Raw genomic sequence first — 13381 nt, 5'->3', positions numbered from 1 at the left:
TTGGGATTCTGTCTCCCTCCCTCTGCCCCTCTCCCCCACTCATTCTCTCTCTCTCTCTCTAAAAGAAATAAAAAATTTAGAAAAAAGTTTCAGGGGCGCCTGGGTGGCTCAGTCGGTTAAGCGTCCAACTTCGGCTCAGGTCATGATCTGACAACTTGTGGGTTCGAGCCCCGCGTCAGGCTCTGTGCTGACAGCTCAGAGCCTGGTGCCTGCTTCGGATTCTGTGTCCCCCTCTCTCTCTGCTCTTCCTCCACCTGTGTGCTCGTGCGCTCTTTCTCTGAAAAATGAATAACCATTACAAAGAAAAAAAAAGTTTCAGTCCAGCCCTGAGTCCTGCTGATCCTCTCTCCAAAACGCTTCTAATTTTTTAACATTTATTTATTTTGAGAGAAAGAGGGTGTGCACATGCAGGAGGGAGAGAGAATCCGAAGCAGGCTCTGTGCTGTCAGCAAGGAGCCTGACCCGGGGCTCGAACTCATAAACCGTGAGACCTGACCTAAGCCGAAAGAAATCAAGAGTTGGATGTTTAACCTACTAAGCCACCCAGGCGCCCTTGTACGTCTCTGATTTTCAACAGTAGAAAGAGCACTGGCTCTAGATTGACAGCTGGGCTCAATTTCTAGCCCTGACATAGAATTGCCATGTGGTTGCAACCTTCCTGGCTCTCAGTTTCCTAATCTGTAGGCCAGGGGTCATTCCCCCCATCTCAAAGGTTAAGTGAGGATTAAGTGACACAATCTCTGAAGGCACAAAAGCACTGCTGGTGACACTATGTCTCACAAATGCTCACCAGCCACCCACAGGGCTACAGGGACCCACAGCCAGGAGCTACCTGTGGGTCCATCCATGTCCCCACTGCGTGCTCCCTACCTATGTGCTCCCTACGCTCTCCTCACCCTCCCAGCACACAGCAGAGCCCTGTGGGGTGCCACCGTGTGGCCCTCCTGAGGGGCTGTCCCCAGAGCGCATCCCACACAGCCACACAGATAAACTTATCTGGACATTTCTCTGCACTTCAGTATCCCCCTAGGTCCCTCTGGCTCCGGTAACTCAATCCTTCTGGACAAGGTCCAAGGAGGACATCGAATATCAAGTTCACTTTGAAACGAAGATTGTTAGATTAGCCAAGAGTGTTCTACGCTGTAGATCATTCATGGATAGCGCTAAAATCGGCATCGTGCTCGATTACTGCCTTTGGTGGATCTGTTCTGGAATGATTCACTAAATAGACCCAAACGAGTTCTACGGAACATCCCGTAATCTCTTCCTCTTGCCCTTCCTGTCAAATCAATTTCTACTTGGTGATCCAACTGTTAACTGTTTTCCTTCTATTTATAGGTCCTCTGAAAAATCTCTTGTCACTCCCATTTTGATTTGCTCACCTTAGGTCACTCCTGCACTCATTTTAACAAACGCGTGGGGAGTTCCTGCGTTATGTAAGACCCAGTGCTGGGGGCCACATGAAAGGCGAAGGAGGCGAGACCCTGCCCGCGTCTGCGAACACGCCGTGGCAGACGGCACGTGTGCAGGAACTGCCGTGCGGCCACCTGGCTGGCGCTGTATCCGAGTGAGGCTCAAAGGGCTGCCCCACAGTCCAGATGGGACGTGTCCTGCCCGGGGCACGAGAGGGCCAAACCCAGGACTACCACCCGGCTGAGGGGTGGGCGGGCCCTCTGGGGGAAGGAACGTGCCGACGGGGTCCTGGTGGGTGGCTGGCCGGCTCTGAGGAACTGCTACGTGTGGTGAGTGAGCCGAGGGAAGGCAGTGAAGTTGGAGATAACTAGCTAGAGTGAGGGGCGAGTTGTCCTAAACCGCTGGCTTGGCCTCCATCCACCCACTCGCGGTCCGATTCTGCAGCACCTGATGTCACTCTGGATGGGTCCCTCAGACTCCAACCTTTAAAGTCTAAGCATCGCGGGGTTCTAAAATCATAACTGAGTTAACCTACCTACTTAATTCTGGTGGAGGTCATTTCCAGAAAAATCACTGATGACTTTAAAAACCACTTTAATTCCCTTTATGAGCCACATTAATATGAAAAGGGTGTTTTTTATGTTTTTTTAAGTTTATTTATTTATTTATTTATTTTTATTTATTTATTTATTTTTTATTTTTTTTTTTTCAACGTTTTTTATTTATTTTTGGACAGAGAGAGACACAGCATGAACGGGGGAGGGGCAGAGAGAGAGGGAGACACAGAATCGGAAACAGGCTCCAGGCTCCGAGCCATCAGCCCAGAGCCTGACGCGGGGCTCGAACTCACGGACCGTGAGATCGTGACCTGGCTGAAGTCGGACGCTTAACCGACTGCGCCACCCAGGCGCCCCAAGTTTATTTATTTTGAGAGAGAGTATGCATGAGCGGGGGAGGGGCAAGGAGAAAGACAGAGAATCCCCCCGCGGTCTCCACCCTGTCGGCACAGATCCCGATGCGGGGCTAAAACCACGAACCGTGAGATCATGACCTGAGCCGAAATCAAGAGTCGGACACCCAACAGAGCCCCCCAGGCGCCCCTGAAAGGAGTGTTCTCTAACGTGATGTATAATTTATGGTGCCAGAGACCTGAAATGCTGAGCGTGGACAGAGGGCCTGACACAGGACAAAGAAAATCTAAGATGGGTGACACAAGGCTCCGTGGCCAACTGCCCACAGACCGTCACACGGGCACGAGGGTGGGGACCCTGCTCCAGAACTTGATGCTGGCTCTGCAGGGGCACGCACTCCACGGGACTGCAACGTGCAGGGGCCCCGACGACCGGACGGTCCCCGTGTGAAACAGTGCAACACAGACCTGGAGATAAACCCTGAGGACAGCAGAGACACAACACGCTTGGGGACGGCTGGGGCCTCTGAGATCTTCTGGGCGTAACATGTGTCTTACCTGGTCCGGTCTGAGGGGTGTTGCCACCTCCATCCGAAGAGCACAACCCACCCCCGCTGAGGTTCCCTGCCTGCAAGCGTACCTGTGCCCACGCCCTGCTCCCTGCCGAGAACACCCGGCCCCGTCCGAGCCCCGCGCCCTCTGGGGTGGCCCGCCAGCGGGCTCCAGGGAGGCCACGACAGGTGCCAACATCTCAACCTCCGTGCCGGCCCGTGCCAGCCACCCGGCGCCGGCCTCACGGTCCGTCTCTACAGACCTCCCACCAGACCCGCTCCCCACCAGGCGCCCCTTACGCCGTGTGTGTTCCCTCTGACAAAAACCAGCTGTCTCCGCACACGGCTATCCTGGCCCCTCCAGGCCCTCAGCCCCTCCAGGCCCCGGCCTCTCTCATAAGCAAGGCCGCGTGCAGCCACCAGGCTGCCAAATCCGAAGGTCTGTCTGAGGCCATCTCTCGGGCCGTCAGCAGCTCTGACAGCCCCGTGACACTCCCCCCGCGTAGCCCCCAACTTCCCCTCCCCTGACTGCCCTCCTCCAGTTACCATCACGCCGGGGGGGGGGGGGGGGGGGGGGCAAGCTCTAACTGCTGCCCTCATGCTACGGGCTCCCAAGCGTGCGCCTGCCCTCCACCTGCCCCTCCGGCTCTCCACAGGGAGGAAGACTGTGCCACCTCGTCCACAACACTGTTCTGGCCTCTCCCCCAGGCCCCGCCCCCCACCCCCCACCCGACTCACGGCTCAGGCCGCAGCCTCTGGCTGATCTCTTTCTCTCACTCCCCACCCGGTCAGCTCTGCCCTGCGAGCATTCCCAGCGCCCTGCCCTGGCCTGAGCCCCGGACTGCCCCCCTGAGCCGCCACTCTTGCCCCTCCCAGGACAGCGCGGGTGACTTGTCCTGGTCGGAGCCGTTCACAAGGGCCAGCGTGCCGGAAGAAAGCGGCCCGCGGCGAGGCCGCAAAGCCTGCCGCATGGTGTCCCGCCCGGGCCCCTCCTCTGCTCCACACACACCTGGCCTTGCTGCTCCCCAAACCCTCGGGTGCCTGGCGCGTGCACTGCTCCTGCTTCTCGCCGAGGTCCTCTCGTGAGTCCTCCTGCCCTTCCTTCAGGAGTCTGCCCCGGTCCCCACCACCCCTGCTGCGTATCCACAGCACACGGCCGTGTCCCCCGCTCCCTCCTCTCTGGCCCATATGTTCTAGTCCAAATCTAGTCCGATTTATTACTACGAACATTCTAGAACACATTTAATGTCAGCCTCCCACCCCAGGAACGGGAGCCCCGAGAGTAGAGCCTTTCCCTGTTCACAGCTGTCTCCTCAGACCGAGAAAGGTGCTGGCCACAGCAGAGACTTGGTAAGGATTTTTTAATGTCACGTGAACACACAACGTCCCTACGTAAACACCCGATGTCAGGGGTCTCGGTGTCACCTGTAGGTAATGACTGAATTTTTGTCTCTGGCTGAGACCTGTATATGTCCCTCCTCACTGTGACTCCCACTTGGCGACCTAACAAGCACCTCCACTCAACAGAACGGAAGTCTAGACCGCAAGCCCAGGCTCCCAGCGGTGCGCCCACTGCCGCTGCCTCGCTGCCGTAGCCAGAAGCACCGAAATCTAGTCCTTTCTCCCCCTTGCCCCTCTACCCAAACCACCGTCCAGCCCCGTGCTTCCTATCTCCGAATTATGGCTCCCTGCTGACGGCCACCACCAGGGGCCAGCCTCCACGCCTGCTCCTCACCGTCCCCCTCCTGCCCATCTCCGATGAAGTCTCCACACAGAAGCAGGGTGAGCTCTGAGAGGTTGCTCAGGTTGCTAAAGTCCTGCCTAAAGCACTTCAATGGCTTTCTGTTATGCCTCGAATAACTCGGGCGACAGCATGTGGTCCCTCCGGCCCCCGCCCCCAAGCTGGCTCAGGGCCTCCTTTGCAATCTCATTTTACACCTGCACCTCTCCACAGTCACCCCGGGCCCCTCCGGCTCCACATGCTCCGTGGCCCGATCCGAGGCCTCGGCATGTTCCGCTCCCTGAGACCAGAATGCTCTTCCACCGGCCCTTCCCACGCTTGAGGCTTCGGCTCCAATGGCGCTTCTCCACAGAAGCCCTTCCCGACTGTTCTAAAGAGCGGGCCACCCCCACCTGTGATGCTTCACCCTGACTGATCCACAGTGTCCACAGCGTGCACTGTAGCCTACACATCCGTCCTGCTGGAGTGGACACGCGTCCCCTCGCCCACATTCGTCCTGCCGGGGCGTGGCGACATGTCTGTCCCCTGGTTCACTGCCGTCCACCGCACGCTGCTGCCGGGCAGGAACGCACCCAACACCTGCTGACTGAAACCCTGCTTCCGGAGGGTAGACACAGCAGATGCCCTTTCTGAACTACAATCTAAAATAGCACCCAACAGGGGCGCCTGGGTGGCTCAGTGGGTTGAGCGTCAGACTTCAGCTCAGGTCACGATCTCACGGTTTGTGGGTTCGAGCCCCGCATCAGGATCTGTGCTGACAGCTCAGAGCCTGGAGCCTGCTTCGGGTTCTGTGTCTCCCTCTCTCTCTGCCCCCCTGCTCATTCTCTCTCTCTCTCTCTCTCTCTTAAAAATTAATAAGACATTAAAAAATTAAAAAGAACACTAACTTAAAAAAAAAAGCTTAAGGGGCGCCTGGGTGGCGCAGTCGGTTAAGCGTCCGACTTCAGCCAGGTCACGATCTCGCGGTCCGTGAGTTCGAGCCCCGCGTCAGGCTCTGGGCTGATGGCTCGGAGCCTGGAGCCTGTTTCCGATTCTGTGTCTCCCTCTCTCTCTGCCCCTCCTCCGTTCATGCTCTGTCTCTCTCTGTCCCAAAAAAAAAAAAAAAAAAAAAAAAAAAACAAAAACGTTGAAAAAAAAAAAGCTTAAGAAAATAATAAAATAGCACACAACAGAAAAATAAGCCTGTAAACAGCTTTTCCATTTATTCTGTGTTATCCCCACTTCTCTAAGGCTCAGGGAAATATACTTCCCCGAGAGAAAAGGAACACATTTGTTGGTGTCTGCAGCCTGGGACAGGGCCTGGCCCAGGCCAGAAGACCTGACTACTCACAGGCACCAGGAGGGGCTCATGGAGAGTGGCTTGTGTTTCCACACAAGAGGCTAGAAGACCAGGTTTTAGGAGAAATGCTATTGGCTTATCCATGTGAAAAGTAACTGGTCTTTATCTCTCTTTATACTCCACTATCCTTCCAAAAAGACACGATAAAGTAGGACCCTGATGACGAACCAGGACAGGACGCGAAGCAGAAGAGGGGGACGCTGGCAGAGGGAAAGGCAAGATGAAGACGTGCACAACCACGGGGCCCAAGCTCCAAATTCTACTGTGCTTACGCTTCCAGGGGCTGTTAACAGGGACATTACGGTTACAGAAAGGGCAAACTGTTGACAGAATCGAGCGGGTATTCAGCACAGAAAACAGAAGCCAAAGGAAGGCATGACCAGATCTTTTATGAGCTAAGGGCTATCATGCTCCTCCCGTCCGACCTCCCCTTCTCCGGGCCATCGTCACCAGCACAGCTGTCACCACCAGCCTCCGTGGGCCCTCCCTCGAGGGCACGGCCAATGCCACCACGTCTCCTCGTCAGCCTGCTCTCCACACTCCCCAGCCCACCTGCCACCCTGCCCCTCTGATTCTCAGTTGGCAACAGTGCCCCTTTACCAGGACCGTCTCCAAATCCTGCCGCCCGATTTATAAGCTGCCGGCCCCCGCCCCCTCCTGCTGACCCCACTCGGCTCTCCGTCCCTCTCTGCTCAGAATGAGGGGGTGGCCCCACCACTCTATCCAGCCCCTCCTCACTGACCCCACCGCCACACAAACCGGGCCCCGAGCTCTACAAGTGTGTTTCCGGCAGGGAGGTCACCCATGCGCTCGGCTGCCTCTTCCCGCACGGCTGGTAGGCGGCTGGATTTGGCCTAGCCCTTCTCCCCCTGTCCTTCCAGGTGGCAGGTAAACGGGGGGACGGGCTCTCAGCCTGGCAGTCTCCCCTCCAGAGCCTCCCCACTCCTCTTGGCCAGTTCCACTCCTCCCTCGCTCACTCCCCTAGGAAGTCTGCTGTCACCCCCAGGCCCAGGAGGAGCTTGACAGCACCCCTCACAGCTCCACAGTAGGTGACACCGCTGTTAACAACTTTCCCGCTGAGTTTCTCAAGCATCCGTGACGGCGGGCTCACATCCGCCTCGTCTACCAGTTACCCCCGACCCGGCACAGCCTGCACAGCGCAGAGGGGACCGTCACCCCTCCTGTGGCGGACCCAGAGCAGACCACCTCGGAGACTTTCCGGATTCTGGCACTCGAGGCAGAGTGGCCATGCCTGCAGGTCCCTGCAGCAGATGAGAGGGATGAGCTTTCCCCATCTGATGCTGGCACAGGCGGCCAAGCAGGTTAGGGACCTGTCGGGGGACCCCAGGCTTAGAGCCACTGTGGGCTTGCCTAGGGTAACCTAGGCAAGGTGACCTAGGAAAACTTAAGGCCCCTCTGTAACCGCCACGCTGGGGCATGTGTGATGCTCACCTTTTCCTTGGTTGTGTTCCAATCTGCTTGACAGACTTCTCTTCCGTGTAAAAAAGCAGGCTTCTTTGTAGTGTAGACACGAGCAGAACTTTCTGGCTATAATCCAGCTGCACGATTGAAGATGGCTCTTCTAACACCAAATGGGAGTTACAGACGCCCTGTGGGAGGGGCCAGTTAAACCCAACTCAATGTGGAGTCAATTTACACCTTAAAATGTATGTTCATTCCCAACAGATTCGATGTCAACCCACTATGATGAAATTATTTGGAAAAGTTCTTACTAATGAGAAAACAATGTCAACACCTACCTCAGGTTCCATCAAGTTTGACAAGAAATGTTTAAAGATTTTGTATAATTTCTTTTAAAATGTTTTCAGGGGAGCATTCAAAGAAGGGTCCATAAAGGCCAAAGCGGAAACGTATTGCACTAGGACTATTGTTTACACTAACAGAATACAACAGGACTTTCCATAAGATTATTTGTGACAACTATCACCTAAGGTCACAGGACACTCATCCCCCCAAAGAGCTCAAAGCAATTTTGGGGACATTATATCCTTGCCAACTGAAAGGGTCATAAAAAACAGAAGAAAGAAACTGAAATGGTGGCAAATATATTGAAGGACAAAGTAAAATTCTAGAACGCATTTTACTGCTAACACAAACTCTAATTCTTGGTGTCAAAAGTCTGTTTCTATATGTTACTTTTCTCCTGAACCAGTTTCTTCAATTGAGTAAGAAAAACTGATACTCTATCACAGAACTTTTGGGGGTGGGAGAGAAAAGCAGCAATCAGATTGACTGGTAAAATTTACATACAATAAAATTTACCTGTTCAAGATACACAATTCTATGGATTTTGGCAAACACATACAGTCCTATAACCACCGACACCATAACGATAGAGAGATTCTCATTCTCTCCGGACACTGAGTGCTTTTAAAGCAGATTTTCCGGGCGCCTGGGTGGCTCAGTCGATTGAGCGACTGATTTCTGCTCAGGTCATGATCTCATGGTTTGTGAGTTCAAGCCCCGCGTCGGGCTCTGTGCTGATAGAACCTGGAGCCTGCTTCAGATTCTGTGTCTCCCTCTCTCTCTGCCCCTCCCCCTCTGTCTCTCTCTGTCTCAGAAATAAATAAACATTACAAAAAAAAGCAGATGTTCCTCCGCATTTGTCGTTACGTAAACTGTAGCTTTTCAGTTTTTGACTTATGATGGAACTCAATTCATTGTATTAATTTTGCAAAATTTCACACACTCCCATACCTATTTATGTAAATCTCTTTGTACTTTATCTTAAAAAAAAAAAAAAAAAAAAAAAAACTACCAGAACCTATCAATAAAGCTGGGAAAAAAAGTTCTCAGTGTGACAAGGATACTGTTTTCTGCATGTGGCTTTCTCTCTACTTCCTGAAATGCAGGCTCACGAGCAGTGCTGCCTGAAAGCCTCAACAGAAGGGAGGGACGACACAGGGACCCTTAATAACCTAAGGCTTTCCTGCAGAACAGGTTCTCAAAGTATGGTCTGCAGTCCTCAAGGGTCCCTAAGACCCTTTCAAAGGGTCTGCAAGGTCAACATTATCTTCATTTTAACGCTAGGTTGCAGCTGTCTCTTTCACTGAGCTGACATTTGCTCTGACACAAAAGCCACGGTGGGCAGAACGGGGCACTGAGCCCACTCTCTGTCACTGTGCCCTCCAGCACCACGCACTCATGACAAAAACGCGCGTTTCACTGAAGACGGGCTCTGGGGCAGAACAATTATAACTGCATCACATCCTTGCTCGTGGGTACGCACGGCTTTGTATTTTGTGTGACACAGTGGCCCGGCTGCCACATCCTGAGGTTCTCTGGTTCTCTCAAGCAAAAGCACTTGTTCGACTCTAAAAGCTGTGAGCTCAACCAGTGGTTTTTTTCCCCCCCCACAGGACACCATTTTACCGGACATACTAGAATTACTCAAACTTGGGTATTTGGCAGACATTTTCAAGATGGACCAAACGGAGCTTGTCACTTTAATGACAACGAGTAATAGTGTGCGTTACTGACAATAAATATCAAGTTTTCAACTGAGGATTACAATTGAAAACTTTATCCACACTTGTGAACTTGACCAATTCCCAGTAGCTAAAGACTTTTCTGACCAGGATGATCATGATATTAACAAAGATGCCTTCTCTGATATTATATAATCAAAATTGACACATTTGAAAAGATCTGCCTCACTCAGTAGATCAACTGACTGAGCCACCCAGGCGCCCCTGGGGTCCTCCTTTTAAGCGTGTAGAAGGGTCCTGAGACCAAAAACTTCAAGAACTACTGCTAGAGAAAACTTGTAACAGGGCAGTCTTGGATCAGAGGGACTAAAAGCCAGTTGGCCAGTAATTGCTAAATTTCTACAATGCGCGAGGAATGCCCAGTCTCGTGGGGCCGGTCTGTGTCCCTCGCGTGACGAGGTGAAGCACAGGGGCGTACAGAGCCACACACGCGGCGGGAGAGGCGTGGGCTTTAGAGCAGAAACTCAGTGTGGAACCCGCGGGGGACCCAGGGCTGGTGACTGGGTCACGGAGCCTGGGGTTCTTCATCTGACTGGAGCTGAGCGCGCGCGCGCGCGCGCGCACACACACACACACACACACACACACACACACACACACACACACGGCTCAGGATGAAACAAAACAGCAGACACGCGGGCTGGGCCCTCCTCCTCCTCTGCCACGCCCTCCCACGTGAGGGGCGGGGCCTGGGTGGGGCTTGGCCAGGGGCGGAGCTCTCCACCCAGAAAGCACTGACCTCTGTCCAGCCCACAGTCATGATTACGCAATGCCTCCTGCGGCTCCTACACACCCTTCTGGGAGACCAGAACGACATGGCGTCTTTTTCTCAGGACCCTTCCACATGCTTAGACACAGGAGGATGAACACTGTGAAGGAAGGCTCCAGTGGAGACAAAGGCGGACCCTTTAGTCACAGGAGGGGAAGCTTAGAAAAGTGAGAGACGTCCTTGAAGGCAAACGTTACAAAATAATCGTTGACATTATGAAGGGGCAATGACTGAGGATGCAAACTGTTTGACTAAAATGTAATTATGGATATAATTTCTCCGAATATAAGAAGGCCAAAAATATTTCTGGAAACAATTTTACCTGGTCTAGATCCAGAGAAGAATAGACAATTTTCCCTTTGTCATCTCCAGAGAACAATTTCATTCCATTGGGGCTCCAAGCCAGAGCTGTTATGCTATTTTTGTGAATACCGGTGACATCAAATCTCCGAAGCTAGGAACGAACGATAAAAATGCGCACAAGAAAGAAAAGATGTGAGATGGGGCTCGTGGCCAAGGGATTATACAGTCCCTCCTACCTACGGAGAAGCTGGTTTTCCCAACCTTGTTTTCCACGCAAAACCCTGCACAAGGTTCCATCTGGGTATTTATTTTAAAACTGATAGAGGATGGCCAGAGAATATTAAGCAAAATTTAAATTACCCAAATGTGCATTCTGCCAAGCATCCTATCAAGAACAAAAATGGTATCTGATTATAAAGAGCATAGGGTTAAGCTTTTCTGAGTGTGTGTTTTCTGGGCAGATGAGTTTTCATTTTAAAATCCACGAGGAACTGGCCAAGAAGTTAAGAAATGCTAAAGCGACTCGTACTTACTTGTTTATTTCTCCCTGGCAAGGAAGACACAAGCTGAAAAACAGCAACTCTCCCAGAGGCTGTGCCCGCGGCCACGAGGTCGTCGAAGCAGGCCAGCAGCTTCACCACTGTGATGGGTTCCGTTTTCCCCTAAGAGAGCAATTGTTAAAGACAAATGGACCTGTAACCAGGCTGGCTTCCAAAATGCAAACATTACCCATGGAGGCAGAAGGAGGCGGAAGCTTCATCAGGCTGCAGCCTATACGAAGTCCTGATTGAAAATGTATACAACTCAGAAAAACAATGACATCTGTTAAACCCTCCTTTTTGTTTCTAGATCTTTATTACTTTTTAAGTTTATTTATTTATTTTGAGAGAGAGAGAAAAAAAAAAAAAAAGCAAGAGCAGGGGAGGGGCAGAGAGAGAGGAGAGAACGAGAATCCCAAGGAGGCTCTTTGCTGCCAGCTGTGGGCCCGATGTGAGACTTGAACTCCACGTACCATGAGACCATGACCTGAGCCAGAGTTGGACACTTAAATAACCGAGCCACCCCGGTGCCCCTCTAGGTTTTTAATCTTTGAAATGACAAATTAAAAAACTACATTTCTAATGAAGGAAATGCTGATCAATTGAGTGTGAATATTTTAAGTACTGATCAAGAGAGTACCAGGGGCTTGGAGAGCTGTTTCCTGCCCAGAACAGGAATCTGGAGTAAGAAGAGCTTATCTACCCCAGATCCAAGCTCTGCTTTCTTCTCTTAACATGGACAAGTCATTCAATCACTGCAGTTGACGGTCTGCCTGCAGCACAGGCTTGCTGCACGGATCCAGGAGGCGATGCATCTGAAATTTGTTCTTAGATCAATAATCAAATTAAGTAACGCTAACTCAAACTTAATACATTGCTATACTTAAAAGCACATGTACAAGGGGCGCCTGGGTGGCTCAGTCGGCTAAGCGTCTGACTTCAGTTCAGGCATGATCTCACAGTTCGGGAGTTCGAGCCCTGCATTGGGCTCTGTGCTGACAGCTCGGAGCCTGGAGCCTGCTTTGGATTCTGTGTCTCCCTCTCTCTCTCTCTCTCCCCCAAATAAATAACAACAAAAAATTAACAAAAAAAGCACACGTACAAGCCCTGCACACAGATACTCAAGGCTTCCAGGCCCACTGAGTGAAACCATTCATTCAGAAAACTCATGCAACCATTTGACCCCGCTAAGATATACGGCAAGAGCTCCAATAAAACACTTTGATCCCTATATTTGGATGCAGTAATTTACATGGTATTCAATCTATCAAATGTGGAGGTATACCCTTCACATTCAGGGTACGGAGTCAGCTGCTATGGTAACATAAACTGAAGTAGGTCGCAGTCCCGCCCTCTTAAAGCTGAGCTGTGGCAATGAGCCGGGCACATGAAAAGCCGCCTACAGCCAGTAGTGGGGGTGGTGATGACTGCGCTCGCTTTCATCTGGTACTTTACAGCTTTCAGGGTATTCTCAGGGGCTCTAAATATATCTGATGAGATCGTGATGTAGGGGAAGGGCTTTGGATCTTAAGCTATAGGAAGGCAAAGGGGAGCCCAGGAAGATTCCTGACTTTGCCAGTGTATGGTCAGAAGTGTTTCTGATAACCCTGATCGGGTGTAGCACAGAAGGAGGAGGAAGTGCGCCCAGGCGGCGAGACCAGCCGGGGGCCTTTTGCCATAGTTCGGGCTGCAGGCCGGAGGTCATATGTGCCTCGTGGAGAGAAGTGGCAAGCTGAACCGGCAGGAAGGCAGTAAACCCTGATGGAGAAAGAAGACTCTGTTAAGACCTGTTTGCCATGATGACAGCAACAAGGAGAACAGCACAGCGGCTCTCCTTTACTGAGCATTCTGAGCCAGGCGACCCGGTAAGCGCTTCGTGTGCATTACCTCCTTGATTCCTCACGCATCCGTGAGGGCAGGTGCTGTGGTTTTCTTCGTTTGACGAAGGTTAAGTGGTTTGTGTAAGGACACAGCACCGGAGGAGTCAAGAGTTGGGATTCACGCCTAAGTGTGACTGGAGGCCCTGCCTCGCTGCTCTCTGCGCTGAGTGGGAATCCACAGGCCCCGCAGATGGGAGGCTAAGGGAGGCTTGGCAGGCTTGTGGAGAAGAAGGAAAATAAGGGGACTTTATCATCTGCGGCGTGGAAAACACGAGTGCTGATGCCGTGAGCAGAATCCACTGGCGCTGCTCTGAGGAAAGACAGTGCCAGAACATACTTTAGACGTGGACAGTGTTGACGTGGCAGCAGGCTGGTGAAGAGAATACTGTCCTGCGAATTCGTAATTATTAGAACTGCCACCACATCA

General features: G+C 52.2%; 1 protein-coding gene across 8 annotated transcripts in view; it reads right to left on the bottom strand.

Moving 5' to 3' along the window:
* TECPR2 (tectonin beta-propeller repeat containing 2) overlaps nt 1-13381 on the bottom strand; it is a 106860-nt gene that overhangs the window by 66063 nt on the left and 27416 nt on the right. For 7 of the 8 annotated variants that reach the window (XR_009264818.1, XR_009264819.1, XM_058740326.1 and 4 more), the window contains 3 exons: nt 11069-11197; nt 10555-10686; nt 7407-7564 (listed from right to left, as the gene is read on the bottom strand). Coding sequence is in view for 6 of the 8 variants with exons in the window: in XM_058740326.1 (XP_058596309.1) it covers nt 7407-7564; nt 10555-10686; nt 11069-11197 (419 nt within the window). In the remaining 2 variants the exon portion in view is untranslated. Of the gene's footprint in view, nt 1-7406; nt 7565-10554; nt 10687-11068; nt 11198-12961; nt 13236-13381 lie in introns of those variants that run through there. The other variant, XM_058740330.1, reaches the window with a different exon arrangement.

Source organism: Neofelis nebulosa, chromosome 7 (genome assembly GCF_028018385.1).
Source record: "Neofelis nebulosa isolate mNeoNeb1 chromosome 7, mNeoNeb1.pri, whole genome shotgun sequence".
Classification (NCBI taxonomy): Eukaryota; Metazoa; Chordata; class Mammalia; order Carnivora; family Felidae; genus Neofelis; species Neofelis nebulosa.
This window is presented reverse-complemented; position numbering and strand designations above follow the sequence as displayed.